The sequence below is a fragment of the Barbus barbus genome (assembly GCF_936440315.1).
Source record: "Barbus barbus genome assembly, chromosome: 11".
NCBI classification, from domain to species: domain Eukaryota; kingdom Metazoa; phylum Chordata; class Actinopteri; order Cypriniformes; family Cyprinidae; genus Barbus; species Barbus barbus.
The window spans coordinates 1,960,643-1,979,946 of NC_136739.1; the positions used below are offsets into that span (position 1 = coordinate 1,960,643).

General features: G+C 38.0%; 4 protein-coding genes and 1 long non-coding RNA gene across 6 annotated transcripts; 3 read left to right on the forward strand and 2 right to left on the reverse strand.

Annotated features, from left to right (window-relative positions):
- Positions 1 to 435: 435 nt before the first annotated feature.
- On the forward strand, positions 436 to 9,141 carry LOC306877207 (beta-galactosidase-like). The gene is made up of 16 exons (XM_079428804.1): positions 436 to 669; positions 915 to 1,081; positions 1,159 to 1,309; positions 2,278 to 2,338; positions 2,416 to 2,510; positions 2,897 to 3,077; positions 3,190 to 3,248; positions 3,338 to 3,459; positions 3,603 to 3,643; positions 3,727 to 3,845; positions 4,881 to 4,955; positions 5,029 to 5,118; positions 5,323 to 5,436; positions 7,217 to 7,348; positions 7,444 to 7,659; positions 7,750 to 9,141. The coding sequence occupies exons 1-16, from the start codon at positions 607 to 609 to the stop codon at positions 7,951 to 7,953; spliced, it is 1,890 nt and encodes a 629-aa protein (XP_079284930.1). The 5' UTR covers positions 436 to 606; the 3' UTR covers positions 7,954 to 9,141.
- LOC306877208 lies at positions 7,100 to 11,204 on the reverse strand. 2 transcript variants are annotated; one of them, XR_013784878.1, is made up of 6 exons: positions 11,090 to 11,193; positions 10,897 to 11,019; positions 10,758 to 10,825; positions 9,296 to 9,403; positions 9,134 to 9,204; positions 7,100 to 9,012 (listed from the first exon to the last, which is right to left on the reverse strand). It is a non-coding gene; the product is annotated as an uncharacterized lncRNA (long non-coding RNA). The 2 variants fall into 2 exon arrangements; XR_013784879.1 differs by having other exon boundaries at positions 8,105 to 9,012; positions 9,296 to 9,433; positions 11,090 to 11,204.
- Positions 11,205 to 11,501: 297 nt separating this feature from the next.
- Positions 11,502 to 13,432, reverse strand: LOC306877209 (uncharacterized protein). The gene is made up of 5 exons (XM_079428805.1): positions 13,107 to 13,432; positions 12,933 to 13,021; positions 12,561 to 12,698; positions 11,849 to 11,988; positions 11,502 to 11,767 (listed from the first exon to the last, which is right to left on the reverse strand). The coding sequence occupies exons 1-5, from the start codon at positions 13,161 to 13,163 to the stop codon at positions 11,676 to 11,678; spliced, it is 516 nt and encodes a 171-aa protein (XP_079284931.1). The 5' UTR covers positions 13,164 to 13,432; the 3' UTR covers positions 11,502 to 11,675.
- A 290-nt stretch (positions 13,433 to 13,722) lies between these two features.
- On the forward strand, positions 13,723 to 15,572 carry LOC306876807 (hatching enzyme 1.2-like). The gene is made up of 8 exons (XM_079428217.1): positions 13,723 to 13,822; positions 13,898 to 13,949; positions 14,029 to 14,091; positions 14,352 to 14,501; positions 14,588 to 14,705; positions 14,777 to 14,955; positions 15,039 to 15,120; positions 15,201 to 15,572. The coding sequence occupies exons 1-8, from the start codon at positions 13,754 to 13,756 to the stop codon at positions 15,331 to 15,333; spliced, it is 846 nt and encodes a 281-aa protein (XP_079284343.1). The 5' UTR covers positions 13,723 to 13,753; the 3' UTR covers positions 15,334 to 15,572.
- A 657-nt stretch (positions 15,573 to 16,229) lies between these two features.
- On the forward strand, positions 16,230 to 18,243 carry LOC306877089 (high choriolytic enzyme 1-like; the record flags this gene model as incomplete). The annotated part of the gene is made up of 8 exons (XM_079428630.1): positions 16,230 to 16,289; positions 16,375 to 16,426; positions 16,501 to 16,560; positions 16,643 to 16,786; positions 16,879 to 16,996; positions 17,613 to 17,791; positions 17,866 to 17,947; positions 18,099 to 18,243. 8 exons carry the CDS (start codon positions 16,230 to 16,232, stop codon positions 18,241 to 18,243), a joined length of 840 nt encoding a protein of 279 aa, XP_079284756.1.
- Between the last annotated feature and the right edge of the window lie 1,061 nt (positions 18,244 to 19,304).

Genomic DNA, 19,304 nt, shown 5'->3' on the forward strand with positions numbered 1-19,304 from the left:
TGATTAAACAAAATTAAAGCTATCCCAGCTGCAAAACAGACTAAACCAGCCTAAACTGCTGGTCCTGGCTGGTGTCAGACCCAGTCGGGTCAGGGTGGTCTGTTTTTGGCACAACAGAAATACTGTATGGCTTTTAGAAAAGGACAGCAACAGCAATATGAAATTACATTTTTTTAAAATAGTAATTATAATAAACAACTCTTCCACCAAGTTTTGTCACATGTGTGCATCTGTTTAGCCATATAACTTTTTTTAAATTAATTAATTAATTTAGTTATTATTATTAATGTATTTATTTATTTTTAATACACTTCACTAGCAATGCAAAACAGTAACAGTAAACAGTAAAAGCTACCAATCTGGTTTATTACTGATGAGCAGGGGCCCATCTGGTCAGACGGACTTTAGGACCCAGACCGTGTCTAAACAGAATATAATCACATGACCGTCATGTTCAAAGAGAAGAAACGCTGCAAATCTACTGAACAGAGAAAGTGGACGCTTTATGCAGTATAATAATGACATAACTGAAAAGTTTGAGCAGTTGTGATATTATTTCCTGACACGAGCTGCTATCATAATGTCAATTATGCGTTTGATTTAGAGATGAAGTCACAAATTACTTTCGTTTTATTAAGTCTGTGCTTGTTGCCAATCATTTTTGTGTTGGTAAGTACACTATTTTCACATTTACACATTATGATTAATTAATGTTTACCAGCCTGACATGTGTATTTATAGACTTGGGTTCCCTTGGTCATAGAAACGTTGAAATATCAGGGAAATTATAAGTTATTATTATTATGCTCATTATGAATGCAATCTCTATCATATTGAGAATAGTTTAATAGAATAGTTTGTGGACCCTGCCCATTTTTTTTTTTTTTTTAACTATATGACTTTTCTGTTTTAAGGCAGATTCACGTTCATTTTCCATCGACTACAAGAACAACTGCTTCCAAAAGGATGGAAAACCATTTCAGTACATCTCAGGAAGCATCCACTACTCCCGCATTCCTCGGGAATATTGGAAAGACAGGCTGCTCAAGATGTACATGACTGGACTCAATGCTATTCAGGTGTACGTGGAACAGAGAAACCCTGTGCACACACTTATGTTACTCATCTTGCCAAAAATATGTGTTTGCTGTCATGCAGGTATGTGCCGTGGAACTTCCATGAGACTGTGCAGGGGGTGTTCAACTTTGCAGGAGACAGAGATCTCGAGTACTTCTTGAACCTGGCCAATCAGACAGGGCTGTTGGTCATCCTGCGCCCAGGGCCGTACATCTGTGCTGAATGGGAAATGGTGACTGTTACTTCCTCATGTTGCTAAATTTGAATGTTTTTGAAATGTGATATTTTACAATAGGCATAGTTCACCCAAAATTACACGTTGTTATCTTGTGATCACCTCCAAACCTATATGACTTTCTTTCTTCCACAGAGCACAAAATAAGCGTTTTAGTAGAATGTTCATGCTGCTCTTTTCCATGCAATCAAAATCAGTGGCGACTCCAAAAGTAGCATAGCTTATATGACTTGTCTCTTTAAGTCATACAATAGAGGTTTGTGTTAGGAAATACTTCAAATGAAGTGAATAAATCAGGAAAAGTGTGATTAGAATTAGAATTTTGATGAAAATATCTTATTGCTTAAAGACTTATATGAGTTTTAAAATCTGAACAGATTTCAAAACACTAGACATCATATGCTTGTTGGCTTTGGTTACACAGAGAAAACTGGGCATCATACACATCAAACTCGTGCCGAAACATGACAAATTAAATCAATATGTGTTCTGAAATCATCTCAAAATATCCAGATATTCATTGTCCAAAGCTTTATGTCTGTGTCCCTCAGTTTTATGTGAAATATGTGAACTCTGACTGCCAAAAATCTAGACTGGCTGTAACTTTTGGCAACTAGTGTCAGTTCCTCCAGACTGTAAATTGGGGCAAAGATCAGTGCAAAAGTTATGTAGTGTATTCTAGCCTTAAGCAAACTTTGACAACAGTGCATAAATCATATGGTTTCATATGGACAGACTCTGGTCACCATTCACTTATTATTATATGGAAACAAGCAGCATGTGCATTCTATTAAATGAAGAAAGAAAATCAGACTGGTTTTGAAAACATAATTTTTTTTATTTTTTGATCATTTTGAATGAAAATTTGATTCATGATGCTAAGAATTAGTTCTGGTCACAACACAAAAGACAGCCTTGTGATTGTTATTTAGTGAGTAAATTGTGGGTTCTTATCTGTCCGATAGGGTGGTTTGCCTGCCTGGTTGCTACAAAAGCCAAACATTATCCTTCGTTCAGCTGACACAGGTATATGTTACGCCTGCATGAGACATGACTTCACACAGGCCAGATCTGCCTTTAATGGTAGTGTTCGTCTGTTTCAGAGTATTTGAAGCCAGCAAGTGACTGGTTGGCTGTGCTGCTCACTAAGATGAGGCCGTGGCTTTATCAGAATGGAGGAAATATTATCAGTGTGCAGGTACAATATAGTGCTAACATTTAGTAAGTATACAAGCATTACCACACACATGTGTCCAATGCAGTGTCCTCAGATGGGGTCAGTCCCCCTAGTTGAACCCGATGTGACATTCTCAAGGAAACAATGTTGACAGCTGGGTTAGAAGAACCTACAATTGGTTTTGTTACCAGCTGGGATATTTAACCACTATGCTGCTCCACCCAGAGAAAAATGTATGCAAGAGTATGCAATAATAACAAAGTGACCGATGCTCATGTTTTGTAGGACTGAGAGCCCATACATAGTAATTATGTTTGGTGTTGATATGTAAACAGTGCTTTACAGGGTACAGACAAGTATGGCTCTTCAGGTGTGAATATTTGGTGCTTTTTTTTTTCTCTTATCAGGTGGAGAATGAATATGGCAGCTACTTCGCCTGTGATTACAACTACATACGGCATCTTCGCACTCTGTTCCGTTTGTTCCTGGGGGAAGATGTCATGCTCTTTACTACAGATGGGAATACGGATAAAGAGATGATCTGTGGCACACTTGAGGGCTTGTACGCCACTATAGACTTTGGCACAGGTAAGGTCAACTGAGGTCACTTGTGTCTGACCTTTGCAGCGTTTTTAAGAAATTTTAACTAGATTCATGTATACATATCAAGTGTTCAAAATGTAATTATTTTCCCCTTCAGACACCAACATCACTGCAGCCTTCATTCGACAAAGAAGGTTTGAGCCTAAGGGCCCACTGGTAAGTAAGAGCATTCATGTTATGATTGTTTGTCTCTCTGTTTATCAAGATGTAGGGTTTTGTCAGTAATTGATGCATCATGATTTCAGGTGAATTCTGAGTTCTATACAGGCTGGTTGGATCACTGGGGTGATAAACATGCTTCTGTGGACACTGCCAAAGTGAGCAAAATGCTGGGAGAGATGTTGTCCATGGGTGCCAGTGTAAATATGTAAGTAATGCTTTCTATAGAATAATGAGTGTAAAGCCATTTGATTCATTAGATGTTATCAATTAAATATAACTCGTTTCTATATAAAAACATGGCTGTTCCTCTGATAATCCAGCTTAGATAAAGTTTTCTTCTAATCACAGGTACATGTTTGAGGGAGGAACAAACTTTGGTTACTGGAATGGTATGCTCAGTATGCTTGTTCCCATGTCCTTGACAATATGTGGTAATGCAGTCATCTTAATGTGTGAATAATATCACTTATAGGAGCCGATCACGATACCAGGTTTCGGTCTGTGGTGACTAGTTATGATTACAATGCACCTTTATCAGAGGCAGGAGACCCCACTGACAAACTGCTTGCCATCAGAGATGTCATTAAAAATGTAAGAACATACATATATTAACTCTGAATGCACATGTATGACAATATCCAATTGGTATTGTTGGATGTATGACTATGTATAACTGTTCAGAAGTTTGTGGTCTCTTAATACTCACGAAGAATTTTCTCAAAAAATATGTAAAAAATATGTTTTCTATTATATTAATATATTTTAAAATGTAGCTTTTTCCTGTGATGCAAAGCTGAATTTTCAGGATCATTACTCCAGTCTTCAGTGTCACATGATCCTTCAGAAATTATACTAATATATTGATTTGGTGCTCAAGAAACATTTCTGATTATTATCACTGTTGAAAACAGTTGTTCTGCTTCATATTGTTGTTGAAACCTTTTTTCAGATTTTTTTTTGATGAATACAAAGTTCAAAGTAAAAGTGCCTTTTTTTAAATAGAAATATTTTGTATTATGAATGTCATTCATTCATAATTTAAAATAACAAATATTATTTTGATAAATTTAATGCATCCTTTCTGAATAAAAGTATTAATTTCTTCTAAAACAAGTTTTATTTAAACCTCTGAATGGTGGTGTATTACTTTGTGACAGTAGAAAGGACTCTTGTGTTATTCAAATGTATGACTAAAGCAGGAAAAAAATGAAGAAGCAGTTTTTGCTGGACATTAAAAATAACTTTACTCTTTTCTTTTGATTTCAATAGTCCACTTTAGACTTTCTAAGTAACTTTGTAACTACATGCCAACTAATTTGAATTAACAGTAAATATCAACTCTTATTAGAGTATTAGTCAGGTTAGGGTTAGTTGACATGTCCAAAGATACTCTATTGGGGGACCATCAAAATGAAGTGTTAGCAGATATTAAGCAGACTGTCTACTAATACTCTAAAGCCTGGTAGTTGACGTGTAGTGGCAAAGTTGCTTATGGTTAGTGGACTCGTACAGTTATGTTCGTAATGCTCACCCGCTAGGTGACCAGCTAGTATTTGTAACCAGCATCTACTGAATACCAAAACAGATATCCATTCAATTGTATGAATAATATGTGTTTGTTTTCAGTTTCGAGACATTCCAGTTGGTCCCATGCCACCAGCCACCCCAAAGTTCGCTTACGGCTTTGTTACACTTCAGAAGGTGTGGATATTTCACATTTCGAGATGTCTTGGCCATACACCCCTTCTTACTCTGTTCCTATTTTCTTTCATAGGTTGGCAACATTAGCAGCTTGTTGGATACCCTGTCACCCCAAGGTCCAGTACGATCTCAATATCCTTTGACGTTTGAGGAGATTAAACAGGTATGATATTTAAAAGAACTTAACATGGCCCATAAACGTTACGAACGTGATTATAGCTCATTCATAATGTTTTATGTTGTTGTGTTTAGCCAGCCAATAAAGGCCACCAATGCTGTATTGTATGGCTGTAGATGTGGATGTATGGTTTGGTCTTGGTTATGTGTAAAAGCTGGTCTGAGCTTGTGTTATGTCAACTGTGTGCAGTACTATGGCTTCATGCTTTACCGAACGACACTGCCACAGAATGTTCCCGAGCCGACCCCTCTCATCTCGCCCCTCAATGGTATCCATGATCGTGCATACGTCTCTGTGAATGGGGTGAGCAGACCACTTGTTTGGGTCACGCTAACACAATGTTTTGTTCTCACCATGGTTAGTCAGACACTATAACTGTGTGTATTACTACCACTAGTGTGTGTAAAACCACTTTTTACCACTGCTCAGTTATTTTTGTCCTAGTGTAAACATATGAAGAAAGGAACAATCATTTTGAAAATGTTTGTTTAAAATGATGTATTGTACACTCACATGTGATGAAGACTTATCAGCTTTATTCCACATACAGCGGGAACCATGGGGGAAGCCATGTTGAAATCATATGACAAGCACACCAGCAAAACACTGGAACTGAATCCAAGTATGAGATGGAGAAAAAAGCAAACAAAACACAACTATCTTTAGTGTAGAGCAACAGCAGTTAATAATGCTACTTAATGCATCCAGGATAGGAATTCTACATAAAGTGTAATAATTACTAGGTGCTTTCCAGTTGACCAAAAGTGCTCTGGAAAGTGGACTTCACAGGCCATATTAAGTGCCATTCCAGTCTGAAGGAAACATACACTATATTGCCAAAAGTATTGGGTCACCCCCTTCTAATGAACAGGTTTGACTGCTTTAGTAATTTCCATGAGTACAAATCTTAATGTTTAAGCATATAATGATATTCTAGGGAATTGTGTGCTTCTAATTTTATTGCAACAGTTTGGACAGAACCCTTTTCTAGTCTAACATGACAGTGCCTCTGTGTGCAGGTGCATCTCCATAAATTAGAATGTCATTTATTTCAGTAATTTAAACTCAAATTGTGAAACTCGTGTATTAAATAAATTCAATGCACACAGACTGAAGTAGTTTAAGTCTGTGGTTCATTTAATTGTGCTGATTTAGGCTCACATTTAACAAAAATGAAAATTAAATCAGCATCTCCATAAAGCTTGTCAGCAGAAGGAAGCATGAAGTGCTCTAAAATTTCCTGGTAGATGGCTGCGTTGACTGTGGACTTCAGAAAACACAGTGGACCAACACCAGCAGATGACATGGCAGCCCAAATCATCACTGACTGTGGAAACTTCACACTGGACTTCAAGCAACATGGATTCTGTGCCTCTCCAGTCTTACTCCAGACTCTGGGACACTGATTTCCAAATTAAATGCAAAATTTACTTTTATCTGAAAAGAGGACTTTGAACACTGAGCAACAGTCCAGTTCTTTTTCTCCTCAGCCCAGGTAAGACGCTTCTGATGTTGTCTCTGGTTCAGAAGTGGCTTGGTAGCCCTTTTCCTGAAGACGTCTGAGCGTGGAGACTCTTGATGCACTGACTCCAGCTTCAGTCCACTCCTTGTGAAGCTCTCCCAAGTGTTTGAATCAGCTTTGCTTGACATTAGACAAGCTTGCGGTCATCCCTGTTGCTTGTGCACCTTTTCCTACCCAAATTCTTCCTTCCAGTCAACTTTGCGCAACTCATGTTTTATGTTTGTTGATGTCGTTGATCCGAATGAGCGCATTGTGAAGTGCACTTCAACTGATATCCTGTGCTCAGGGTGCAGTGAACACTGCATAGGGACCCTGCCATTTAGAACACAGCCACTGAGTGCACCCTCAAGACAAAATAAAAAATGATCTTCACAAAACCAAACTGCTGATCACTTCAGTTTACATGATCAAATAGAGAAAGATAAACCAATACGTTGACTTATTCATGTTTAACTGTTTATTTAGGGCTTGCACTTAAAACTCATCTTAACCAATGGTTTTGTTTGAAAGGCAGATGTTTGCCAGAAAAGATGGTTTAGATTGAAACATGTCTGTGAGCAGGTGTACCAGGGGCTTATGGAGAGGGACACTGCACTGGTGATGAACGTTACAGGACAACAAGGGGATCAGTTGGACATACTCGTGGAGAACATGGGCAGGGTTCATTTTGGCAGCTATATCAATGATAATAAGGCAAGTTAACGAAATATGGCATTGTTCAAGATCTGCTAATCCTTAAACCATCTGAGAAAATTCTATTAATAAAGTATATAAAACCCCTTCTTCAGGGTCTCTTGGGTAACCTCATTTTGGGCAATGACGTACTCACTGATTGGTCAATCTATCCACTGGACATTGACACTGCAGTGGCCAATGGCTGGCTGCAGGCGGCTCACTCAGGGTCAGCGATGGAAGCAGGAGACGGACCAATGATCTACTCAGGAACCTTGAAGTCTACTGGCCTCGCATGGGACACTTTTATAAAACTTAATGGATGGACCAAGGTAAGGCATATTTTTTGTATTATGAAGAATATCTAGTAGTTGTTATCTTGAGTTGCTACATGGCAGTTTTGTGTATTTCTGTTTTTTTAGGGTCAGGTGTGGGTAAATGGGGTGAACCTGGGAAGGTATTGGCCCTGGAGGGGCCCCCAGCAGACGCTGTATGTCCCCGGACCTTATCTTAGTGCCACTCAGCCAAACAACATCACAGTGCTGGAGCTGGAAAGAGCTCCTTCACACAGAAGAGTCCTGTTTATGGACCGGCCTCAGCTGAACAACACTGGACAGAAGACATGATCATATACTCTAACAGTGCAGTGAAAGGCCTCTCAATGTTCAGTAGACAAACAGTATCGGTATAGCTCCATTATCTGCTCAAATCTATCAACTATTACAGAGAAATACAGCCATCATAATACAATGCATAATACATCATAAAACTGTAATACACTGTAATTTTGCCACATTTGCTGGTCAGTTTATTTCTTAAGAAATGGTAAAAATGCTAAAGTTTTGAGGTTAATTTTAGTACCCTGTCAAATCAAATAAGTCAAAACCTTGATGTGCATTAAAGTTTATCTGCTTTAAAAGAAGATGATATCATAACTCCATATTTTTGAGGGGGCAGTCATTATGTAAAATATCTGGAATAATATAAATGCATCTAGTCACTTGGAAATAAATTAATGAGTAATAAATGAATAATAGATTTAAGTCTTAATTTTTTTCTTTATCATAAATCATGCTAGTTTGGAAACAATAATATACCAGAAGAATCATATAAAAGATGATTAATTGAAATCACTGAAACTGCAGCAGCTGCCAAACAATGTGGAAGAATAAACTTCAACAACATTTTTACGTAAAGCATAAAACACACCATGATTTTACTACTTGCAGTTCTGAATTAACTATGATTTTTAATGAGCTATCATCTCATGAAGATACAGAACTTGTTTTTTTGAGTCACAGTGGTTTGTTTGTGTGTCCTGAATGATTTGAGTTGAATAGTAATACAATATCAGGGTTGCCATGTTAATTTACAGATAAATTACAGATCTTATTAATCATTCTCGTCTCTGATTTCAGGTAATCTATCATAGTCTTGTTATTTCCAAAGACAACTGTGAAATCCTTGATATGTTTCTTGTATAATCCAGTCAACTCCCAGATCATGCAAGATGAAATATGTCCACAATATGGCACCGCACCTTCACGTCCTCTAATGCTGTGTGGTAGGATGTGAGAGGTGGGCGGCAGCATTGGCTTTGCGATGGGCTTGGACACAGCGAGGCGAACAGAAAGAGTAGTCCAGATATTCAAAAGGAATCTTCCCTCTCCACACTGAAAACATCTCTTTAAAAACATTTTTATGCTAGTTATTACAAAACATATTTTTGGATGAACTTTAATGATGACTTGCATAAAGGACAGATATTTCTCCTTTGAGATATTACTACATAATAAAAGGTAATACCTGATGGTAGCGAGTGTTACTCCAGTTGTGGCCATATGTTCAGCCAATCTCCTCTCTGCAGCCAGAGCTCGCTGTGTGACATCAGAAATATGACACAATCGGCCAATCACAACAGGTCATCCACATAACAACTACAATAAGAGAAAGAAATGAAGCAGTCACCTCTCTGTCACTAAGAGCTATGAACCTCCTCTTTTCCTCCTCCTCTTGCTGCTTCTTGAGTTTCTCTTCTTTTTGCTCTCTCTCTCTGTTTCCGTGATGCTTTTTGGACTCAACTTATTCAGTCAGTGGTCCAGGCACCTTAAACATATTAAAGCAAAGAAAATACAGGAATAAGTGACAGATTTATTATTTTGGGTTAAAAAGACAAGACAGTTGTGCATATAAAAAAACAATTTATTTAAACCTGATTTTTTAAATAAGGTCTGCATGCTTAACACAAGCTCAAGATGTTTTAGTCTCATTCAATGACACTGATTTTTGAAGCTTTTCCGTGCTTGTATAAAAGCAGATCGTGGAGACATTTTTATCATCCACAATCAAAAATCGTCATATCGCACACCTCTACCTACCAATCTCCACCCCCTGATCCCTCAACCTACCAATCTCCACCCCCTGATCCCTCAACCTACCAATCTCCACCCCCTAATCTCTCAACCTACCAATCTCCACCCCCTGATCCCTCAACCTACCAATCTCCACCCCCTCATCTCTCAACCTACCAATCTCCACCCCCTGATCCCTCAACCTACCAATCTCCACGCCCTGATCCCTCAACCTACCAATCTCCACCCCCTGATCCCTAAACCTACCAATCTCCACCCCCTGATCCCTCAACCTACCAATCTCCACCCCCTAATCTCTCAACCTACCAATCTCCACCCCCTGATCCCTCAACCTACCAATCTCCACCCCCTCATCTCTCAACCTACCAATCTCCACCCCCTGATCCCTCAACCTACCAATCTCCACCCCCTGATCCCTCAACCTACCAATCTCCACCCCCTGATCCCTCAACCTACCAATCTCCACCCCCTGATCCCTCAACCTACCAATCTCCACCCCCTGATCCCTCAACCTACCAATCTCCACCCCCTGATCCCTAAACCTACCAATCTCCACCCCCTCATCTCTCAACCTACCAATCTCCACCCCCTGATCCCTAAACCTACCAATCTCCACCCCCTGATCCCTCAACCTACCTCTCCACCCCCTGATCCCTCAACCTACCAATCTCTACCTACCAATCTCCACCCCCTAGATGTAGATCCAAGTAGACTGCTTCCACTTGTTGGTCTTTTTGCTTGGTCTGAATGAAAATGCTAATTCATTCTTTGCCACTAGGTGGAGCAGTATAATAGCTGTATAAGCAGCTCACAAACGCTGCTTTATAAGGCGTTTCAGGCGAGATGAAATGAAAATGAGACCATTTAGGAACTTGGAAAAATTAATCTTTGAGCGAATTGTTATGGAGTCGTTGAGCAAGTAAGATAAAAATACATGCATAAGACAATGAAAGTGTTTTTTGACCAGCATGTTGTTGGGAACTCCCAAAACCAAAATATGAACCTTTCATTATACACTTTAAAATAATCGTATCAGCACTGTAATTAATTACTCGTACCTGCTCCTCTCGACTCTCAAAAGAGCACTGCCAGGTCGAGCAGGACACCTCACCGGCGGAGCCAGCATCTGTCAGTGATATGAAGAGTGTGTTATAAACACCATCTGATTACAGCAGTCAGTCTGTCTGGCTCTCTTACCCTCACAGGGCTGGGGAGGTTCAGGATGACCCAGTCCAGACACCTCTCTCAGCCTCACAGAGAAAACACACACCGCTGCTCCGGAGATGCCATGATTCAGTCCAAATAAACCCGCGCTATCACCTAAACACAAGCGTGTGATGATTCAGCGCGTGCAGCTCACTTAACTATCACTGATAATGTATATATTTACCCTTTTGGCATAAGCATCGGTCCCTTATGGTTTGAACTATATCCTCAATCCGAGTAAGATGAAATGAATCATATTACATTATACACGTGTTTGTGCTTTACGGCGGCCGACAAGCGTCAGAAAACTACAGCGCGATTTTGTTGCCAAGATTCTTCATGCCATAATGTAACCTTGTAATTTTTAAATTAGATGTATTCAGTTTTCAAATATATTTGCATACTGTTCTTCCCGCACAAAAAATACTATCCCAAAGTTTTACAGAAGAAGAAATTACATAAAACCATGAGTGTGAGTAAATGATGACAAATATAGGCTATTTGTTTTTATGAACTTTTTTTTTTTTTTTACATTATCTTGGAATGTCACCCTGGAGGAGTGCCTCCAGATTAAACAACTTTAGCACATCAGTTTATCATCTTTTGAATCTTTACACTTTATTCAGTATAGTTACTACCAATGAACATTTCAATTGCTGCATCAAAAAAACAAACAAAACACAAAAATCACCATATATTTCCATGTTTATTGCAGCTTAGTTGTACTAAATATAAAAAAAAAATAAAAGTGGCATTTTTGGATGTTGTGATCACTTCCGTGTTCCTCTTTTTCTCACTGGCTTTTCTGTAGACTTCCTCTGGCTGGATGAGCCTGGTTTAACTGGATCCTCGCCCTGTGAAACTGCGAATTGAGACCAGTTGAATATCAGCAGCATTATACCTACAGACCACAAAGCTGTAGCTAGAGAGGTTACTGCTGTACCTTCCTCTGAGTTTACAGGAGCATCCTCCAGTGCTTTCCTCAGCTGCTCACGCTTGAGCTTCAGATTGCACTCCTGCTCCAGCAGGCTGCTCTCTTCTTCCTGCAAACTTCTCAGAAGAGCTTGCTTTGACTCTATGGTACTGTAACAAAACAGCGTTGAAAATCCCATGATTTAATTATGAAGTAAACTATAACAAGCTCCCAGTTTAAAATATATGAACAAAGTCTTCATCTAAATTCTTGGAAAAGGGAATCAGGATAGGTCCATGCAGTGTTGGGGAAAGTTACTTTAAAAGTAATGCATTACAATATTGCGTTACTCCCAAAAAGTAACTAATTACGTTACTTGGTTACTTTTTATGGAAAGTAATGAGTTATGTTATTGTATGTTATGTATTTTTATGTTAAAAATATAACTGGCGTTACTCATTTGAAAAAGTAACTTGTAAATTAAAAGTTACTTTTTTAAAGTAACTTGTAAAAAAGTAATCTGATTACGTAACGCGTGTTACTTGTGATGCGTTACCCTCAACACTGGGTCCATGCATCATCCGATCATTTGTTTTTCGATTTAATATTGAAAGTAGAAAGTAACCAGTCTTATAGTGATTTTGTTGGGTTTATTTATTCAGTAGAATATCTAGTGTGACCAATTAGATTTACATAAACAGGGGAAAACAAGCAATGCATATTTTGGTAGAACCAAACATACCTAGCTAAAGTTAATTCTTCTAGATGTCTGGCAAGGCTTTTCTTCTCCTGCATCAGAGTGTCCAGTTCAAGCAATGCATTCCACAGGCCTTCATCCATCTGGACCATCATCATCATCCTCCGATCCATCTCCTCTTTGCTACAATAATATTAACAGAAGCTGCTATATGTCTGAAAGGACACCTACACCCTGATGCATGTAGCTACTTAATAAATTGCATTATTATTTTTATAAAAGTTGTTTTGTACAGTATTAAACTTTATTTATTTTTTTAGTTCCTGATGCATCCAATGATTTTCCTACTAGTTTACGTAACTCATACATGCTGAATCTTCATTTCAGACACATAATAATGGTTTAAGTATTAATTACCATTTGTTAACATCTTTGTTTACTTGCTCCACCTCGTCTTTAGTAAGCTGTAGGTCGGTTTTGGCATCCTTGAGTTGTTTTAACAAATCCTGACAGAGTAAAAACAAGCGTGAGTCACTCAAACCAGAGATATGAAGCTTAGCTTCGGGCATTAATGTGGGCTGCGAGTCTCACCTGTATTTCTTTATCGTCCTGAAAGGTGATGTTTAAAGAGTTTTGTGGGGTCTCCATAACGGCAAAGCAAATCGATTTCTTGTGCACAGACCGACTCGACGTTACAATTCATTAAATACCGAGAACAATCTGATTGGATCACGCTCAAAGCGGCTGTTAATTACTATAAACACGCATGACTCCACATAGTTTGATTTTATATTGGATTCTACATCTTTTCTGTTGAATTAAAACCAAACATGATTTTATTTACCAGACTGATACAAGTAAATAACGCACTGCGAAAAACATGCAAACATGAACAATAATTGAAATGTTTATGTTCTGTTAAACTCTTGTAACTTCCGCTTGAAACGGCGCGTGAAGAGCCCGGATAGCTCAGTCGGTAGAGCATCAGACTTTTAATCTGAGGGTCCAGGGTTCAAGTCCCTGTTCGGGCGGAAAACTTTTATTAACTGAGTAAAAACACCGACATTATGCAATGAAAATAGTAGTTAAATATGTGCAAGTGCATGTGGCAATTAGCGTAAAGAAGAAAAACAAACATTTGGGTGGCCACTGAGAGAACACATTATGTAACAGGAAGCAAGTGAAGAGCCCTTAAAAGGCAGGCAGCATGAACTTAGACAGCAAATCTCAGTGCACTCATGGAGTACACACTGCTTATCATACTGCTCTTCTTCTTAGCAGGACCATGTTTGTCCCTGCCTGGCCAGGTAACTGCATATCAGTAAGTGTATATTTTATTTTTATCAATCAAAACCACCTATTTTGGTCAATTTGTCTTGCAGATTTCCTCTCAGTCAAATGTTGGAGCAAGAAGACAAAGGAGAAGCTACTCTGGTAAAGTGTGTTGTATTACTTATTACCCATGATTCATTGGAAATTAATAATATTTTAACCGTTTTATAACTTTCTCCAGATGATATTGAAGAAAACACACCAATTGCAATGGACAGGATCATAGATGTAAATGACTATCAAGGTAAAGTCTGCAAAGATGTTCTATCTTCTCTATTTTGTTGTAATATCCATACAGTCTTCTTAAAAGGAGTTTTCACAGCGATTCCATAGAACAACAATCTTAGTTTTTCAATTTCAGTCAATATTTCCACTATTTTTCTTAGTGTGAAAAACTATTTATTACTCGAAAGAACCTTTTTTTTCACTATGAAGAACATTTTTTTTCCATGGGTGTTTTCATGGAAGCACAGATGCCAATTAAGAACCATAATTCTCATGTAGGTGTAATTTCCGTGGATGGCACCGACCTCAGAGAAGGAGATATTGCCGTGTCCAGTAGGAGTCAGAAGAACTGTTTTGCCAGAAGCTGCCTGTGGACCAAATCTGTAGATGGAAAAGTGTACATTGCATACTCGGTGTCTCATGCGTACAGTAAGCAGTAAAACGCAAACACGTTGATTTTCATAAACAGCGCCACAGTAATGACACAGTTGGTTTCTGATTGATCTTCTGCACAGACGAGGAAGACGTGGAGAACATTAAGAAAGGCATGAAGCTCATCGAACATGATACTTGTGTGCGCTTCGTGCCCAGAACTCACCAGAGGGACTACCTGGATATTCAGCCCAAAACAGGGTATTGACATGAGATTCATCTTCAATGGCTTCATTACGTAAGCATTCTGATGCATCTCCTCATTACTGTAGGTGCTGGTCATATCTGGGAGCACGCGGTGGTAGACAAACCATTTCTCTGCAGACACCCGAGTGCACCGGGTCAGGGGTCACCGTCCATGAGCTAATGCACGCCCTGGGCTTTGTTCACGAGCAATCCCGAGCTGACCGGGACAAGTATGTCACCATCATGTGGTCCCATATATGGAAAGGTAAAGTAGCATTCCTTTATTCTCATAGTTTTATACTTAAAAGTCATTTTATCGCTCACTTATGCTTCTGTTCATTAAAATAGACCGGCTGAGGAATTTTGAAAAGTTTAAAACAAACAACCTGGACACCCCCTACGACTACAGCTCTGTCTTACACTTTGGAAAGTATGTCAATATACATCTGAAACGGTAACTGAGGGATACAATAAACTACAGTTATATAATGATATTCTTTGTCATTTCAGGTATTCCTTCTCTGAGGATGGTGAACCTACTATTGTACCAAAAAGAAACTGGAACGTGAAGATTGGACAGAAATTTGGACCCAGCGACTTGGATATAATGAAGATTAATAGAATGTATAAATGTAATGCATAATAAAAGTAATGAACGATCCTTCGCATGGCTAAAAGTCTGACATTATTAATGCATTAATGCTTTTAATTCTTTTAACATTTTGTTTAAGGAAAATGGCTGATTGTGAAGATTGCTGATATAAAAAATTGCAAGAATATTCATTTGTAACCTGCTGTTTCAGATATTTCTATACTCTTTCTTATGCTGGTTTTGACATCTTGATGCCTTGTATAAACATTACATCAATAAACTTTGTCCATAAATATATTTTCCTCCGATATTTCATTTAAGCTTTCATTTCAGTGCAAAATAATTCTCCATGAGTCAGTTGCAATCAAATAAGTCAAGCTGTTGGTTGACAATGATATTAAGTATATGTTCAGAATCAGCTGATCTCAGAGCTAATGAATAAGTACTGGGGTGTCAACACTATGAATTACTCAAGCTGAATTTAAAACAACCTGTTATTTGGTGTAATGCAAAAATGATAAGTTAAAGAAAGGGCGAAGCGTTATTTATTTGCATCACGTGTTGCAACAGCATATTGTGAACACAGCACGAATGACTTTGTTTACAGATTAAAATGAGTTTGAACACTACATGCACAAGTTTTGCACGGTCAGGGCGAATAGCACAAGAATCAGCAAGACTTCAAATTGCCATTATTGTGATCAGTCTTAAAAACGCTGAACTGTCTTTCCAATGAATGCTTTCCAAACCTTTCATTAGGGAAATACACGAATATCAAATAATGACATAGGACGTCACGCTAACCCTCCATCTGCAGCCTAGAGTAAAGATGGGTGGTTCTCCGAGTATATATAGTCTAGCTCCAAGGGCCCTAACTTTAGTTTAGTTTGCATGCAATACTCGATTCCATCCAGAACACTGGGACTTACACGTACGTGACCACCAAGATGCTTTATGTGGGTATTTTTGTGGGTCTGGTGTTAGAGTCCTGGTCTTTACCTGTGCAGGTAAGAACGGCTGAATACTACTGCAGTTATGATGATAGTATTTATATCCAATGGATGCCCCATAAATGTATTTATTTTGTATTAGAACTCCTCACTGGTTCATCAGACAAGGCTGAGGTCAAAGAGAGAATATCCAGGTAATTTCACGGTGAGCAATGTAGGTTGTCACAATGAATTGATGTAAATGTACCATTCTTAATCTCTTTAACAGAGCATTATGTGAAACCTGAGGACATGAATGCCATGGACAGGATCCTCAGAGTAAATCAACGTATGTGCGGTACAGATACAGACATATATTTACAGGGAATTACTCTTTGAGCATGAAACATGTGGTTATCTTACTCTGCCAGTGTCCAGAGGTTTTCCTTTAAGAGAGGGTGACATCCTGAGTTCAGGATCCCGCAGTGCCATCACATGTTTAGGAGATTCTTGCCGCTGGCCCAGATCTGTTGATGGGTTTGTGTATGTACCGTACACCATCTCTCCAATATATGGTGAGTAAGAGCTCAGTATGGAACTGCATGACAGACGTTATAAGTGAAAAGTGTTATTAAATAACACATTTATATCATTTGTGTCTCAACAGATGATATGGACAGAATCACCATAGAAACAGGAATGTTGGACATTTCCTCTGCAACATGTGTGAAGTTTGTGCCTCGCACACATGAAGCAAACTTCCTTAATATCCAGTCTAGAACCGGGTGAGTCCTTTGCATTCATATACAGCCATATTCTATTAGTGCTCTCATTAATATTTAATATTTTACAGGACAATATAAAAAGTCTGATCTTAATTTTGAAAAAGTCATTGTATATGTTATTTTTTAATGTTTCATTTTTTATTTTTTAATGATAATTGTTTTTATGAAATTATTTTTATATATATAAAGACATTTTTAAAATGTATAAAAAATGCTGCTCTGCTGTTCTTTGTATTTATCAAAGAATCCTGAAAAAAATGTGTCATAGTTTCCACAAAAAAGCAGCATAACTGTTTTCAACATTGAAAATAATAAGAAACATATCTTGAGCAGTAAATCAGCATATTAGAATGAGTTTTGAAGGATCCTGTGACACTGAAGACTGGAGTAATGATGCTGAACATTCAGCTTTACCATCACAGGAATAAACAACATTTTAAAATATATTAAAATAGAAAACAGCTATTTTAAATCGCAATAATAATTCACAATAAATGGAGCTTTAGTGAGCAAAAAAAAATAAAAATACCTGTACTGACCCCAAACTTTGAACAGTATGCAATTTTATTTATTTATTTACTATTATTATTGTTGTTGTCCACTGTCGACCTCATAGCTGCTGGTCATATCTGGGAATGATAGGAGGCAGTCAGACCGTGTCTTTGCAGTCTCCGGGCTGTATGTGGTCAGGAGTGGCAGCTCATGAGCTCATGCACGCTCTGGGATTTGTCCACGAACAGTCCCGCTCTGATCGTGACCACCACGTCTCCATCCTGTGGGAAAACATCATAGAGGGTAAGTGTTTGAAACCAGCACTTATTTGGAGTCAATGCATTCAGTACGACAGTAATGCATGCTTCTTTTCCTAGATCAAAGGCACAACTTTAAGAAGTATGAGACAAACAACCTCAATACTGCATATGACTATACTTCTGTCATGCACTATGGGAGGTGAGTCTTGGCAGTCTACTGTACAGTACATGCATACTTCTGCTAAACTATTAGTGGATGCATGTAGTCTATAGCTGTTTAAACAGTGCCAAGAATTTTGTTTCTTATAATCGAAGCAATAAAAAACAATAGCAAATAATTTTACACACAGGTATGCCTTCTCAGAGGATGGTGGACCCACCATCATCCCTAAACCAGACCCGTACATTGCCATTGGCCAGCGAGATGGACCAAGTCTTACGGACATTCACAAAATAAACATATTGTATAACTGTGGTAGGTATTCATCTTACTAAAGCTTACTAAACTTCGCTTCCTGTCTGTTCATTTGAATTTTTCTTTCGTGTGTCCGCTAGGTGGCCATGTGTGAAGCAACAAACTCATGAAAAGGACCCAACATAATTCACCGGACAACATGTATTCACCTTTCCTTCTCATTTTATGATGTGTTTGGCAGTGTGATGTATTTGACACTATTTATATTACAGTACATAACAGATCATGTTAAATACAGCAAATTATTTTACAGGACAATATCATAAATTAGTTTGGGGCAAATGAAATATAACAGAATCCAAAATAAAAGGAAAAATCAAGGTCAAAATATGTGTTTTAGAAATGCAGTCTTTGTGTTCATGTTGTTTCAGCGAAAATGTAAATGTAATGAAGATTAAAATGTCATATGTTGTAACCATGAAGTTTTTCTTACACCTTGAATACATGTGTGTGTACACATCAATCATTATTTAAAAACAAAATGCTTTTTAGTATATTTTCATGGTAATATAGTTGTTTATTCATAGACTTTATAGGTTTTTGGGAAGTCATTTTCAACCTGAACTAATCTTGCCATATACAATGAATAAATTTCATACATTAGTAAATTTCACAAATAATTACCAAGAAATGCCAAGCGACACACTGAACTGAATGTGAAAGTTTCAAGTGGAAATACTGAAATTGTATTTTCTTGCAAGTTAAAAAATGTTTTACAGTGTAAATCCTCTCATAAAATATCACCCTGAATTTTAATTCAGAAATTAAATAACATAAGTACATTCAGGTCATTTGAAGTATGAATTGCATTTTTAATGTATTTTTGAATAAATTAATAGATCAGTTCAAAATGAGTGTCATGCTATTGATATTTTAATCATACGTTGAACTTGATGATAAAACGAAGTACAAACCAGTCATGCTTTTGTCTTAGTTGTGTGTTATTATGGATACAGAATTTAAAGCATGCCATAATGTCTGTAACAACCTTGGGCAAGTGGTCAGATGATATTTACACAGCATCCATCCAGTCTCTCTCAGCATCTAGTGAGCAATCTTGCGTTGGAAACCCATCCTACTG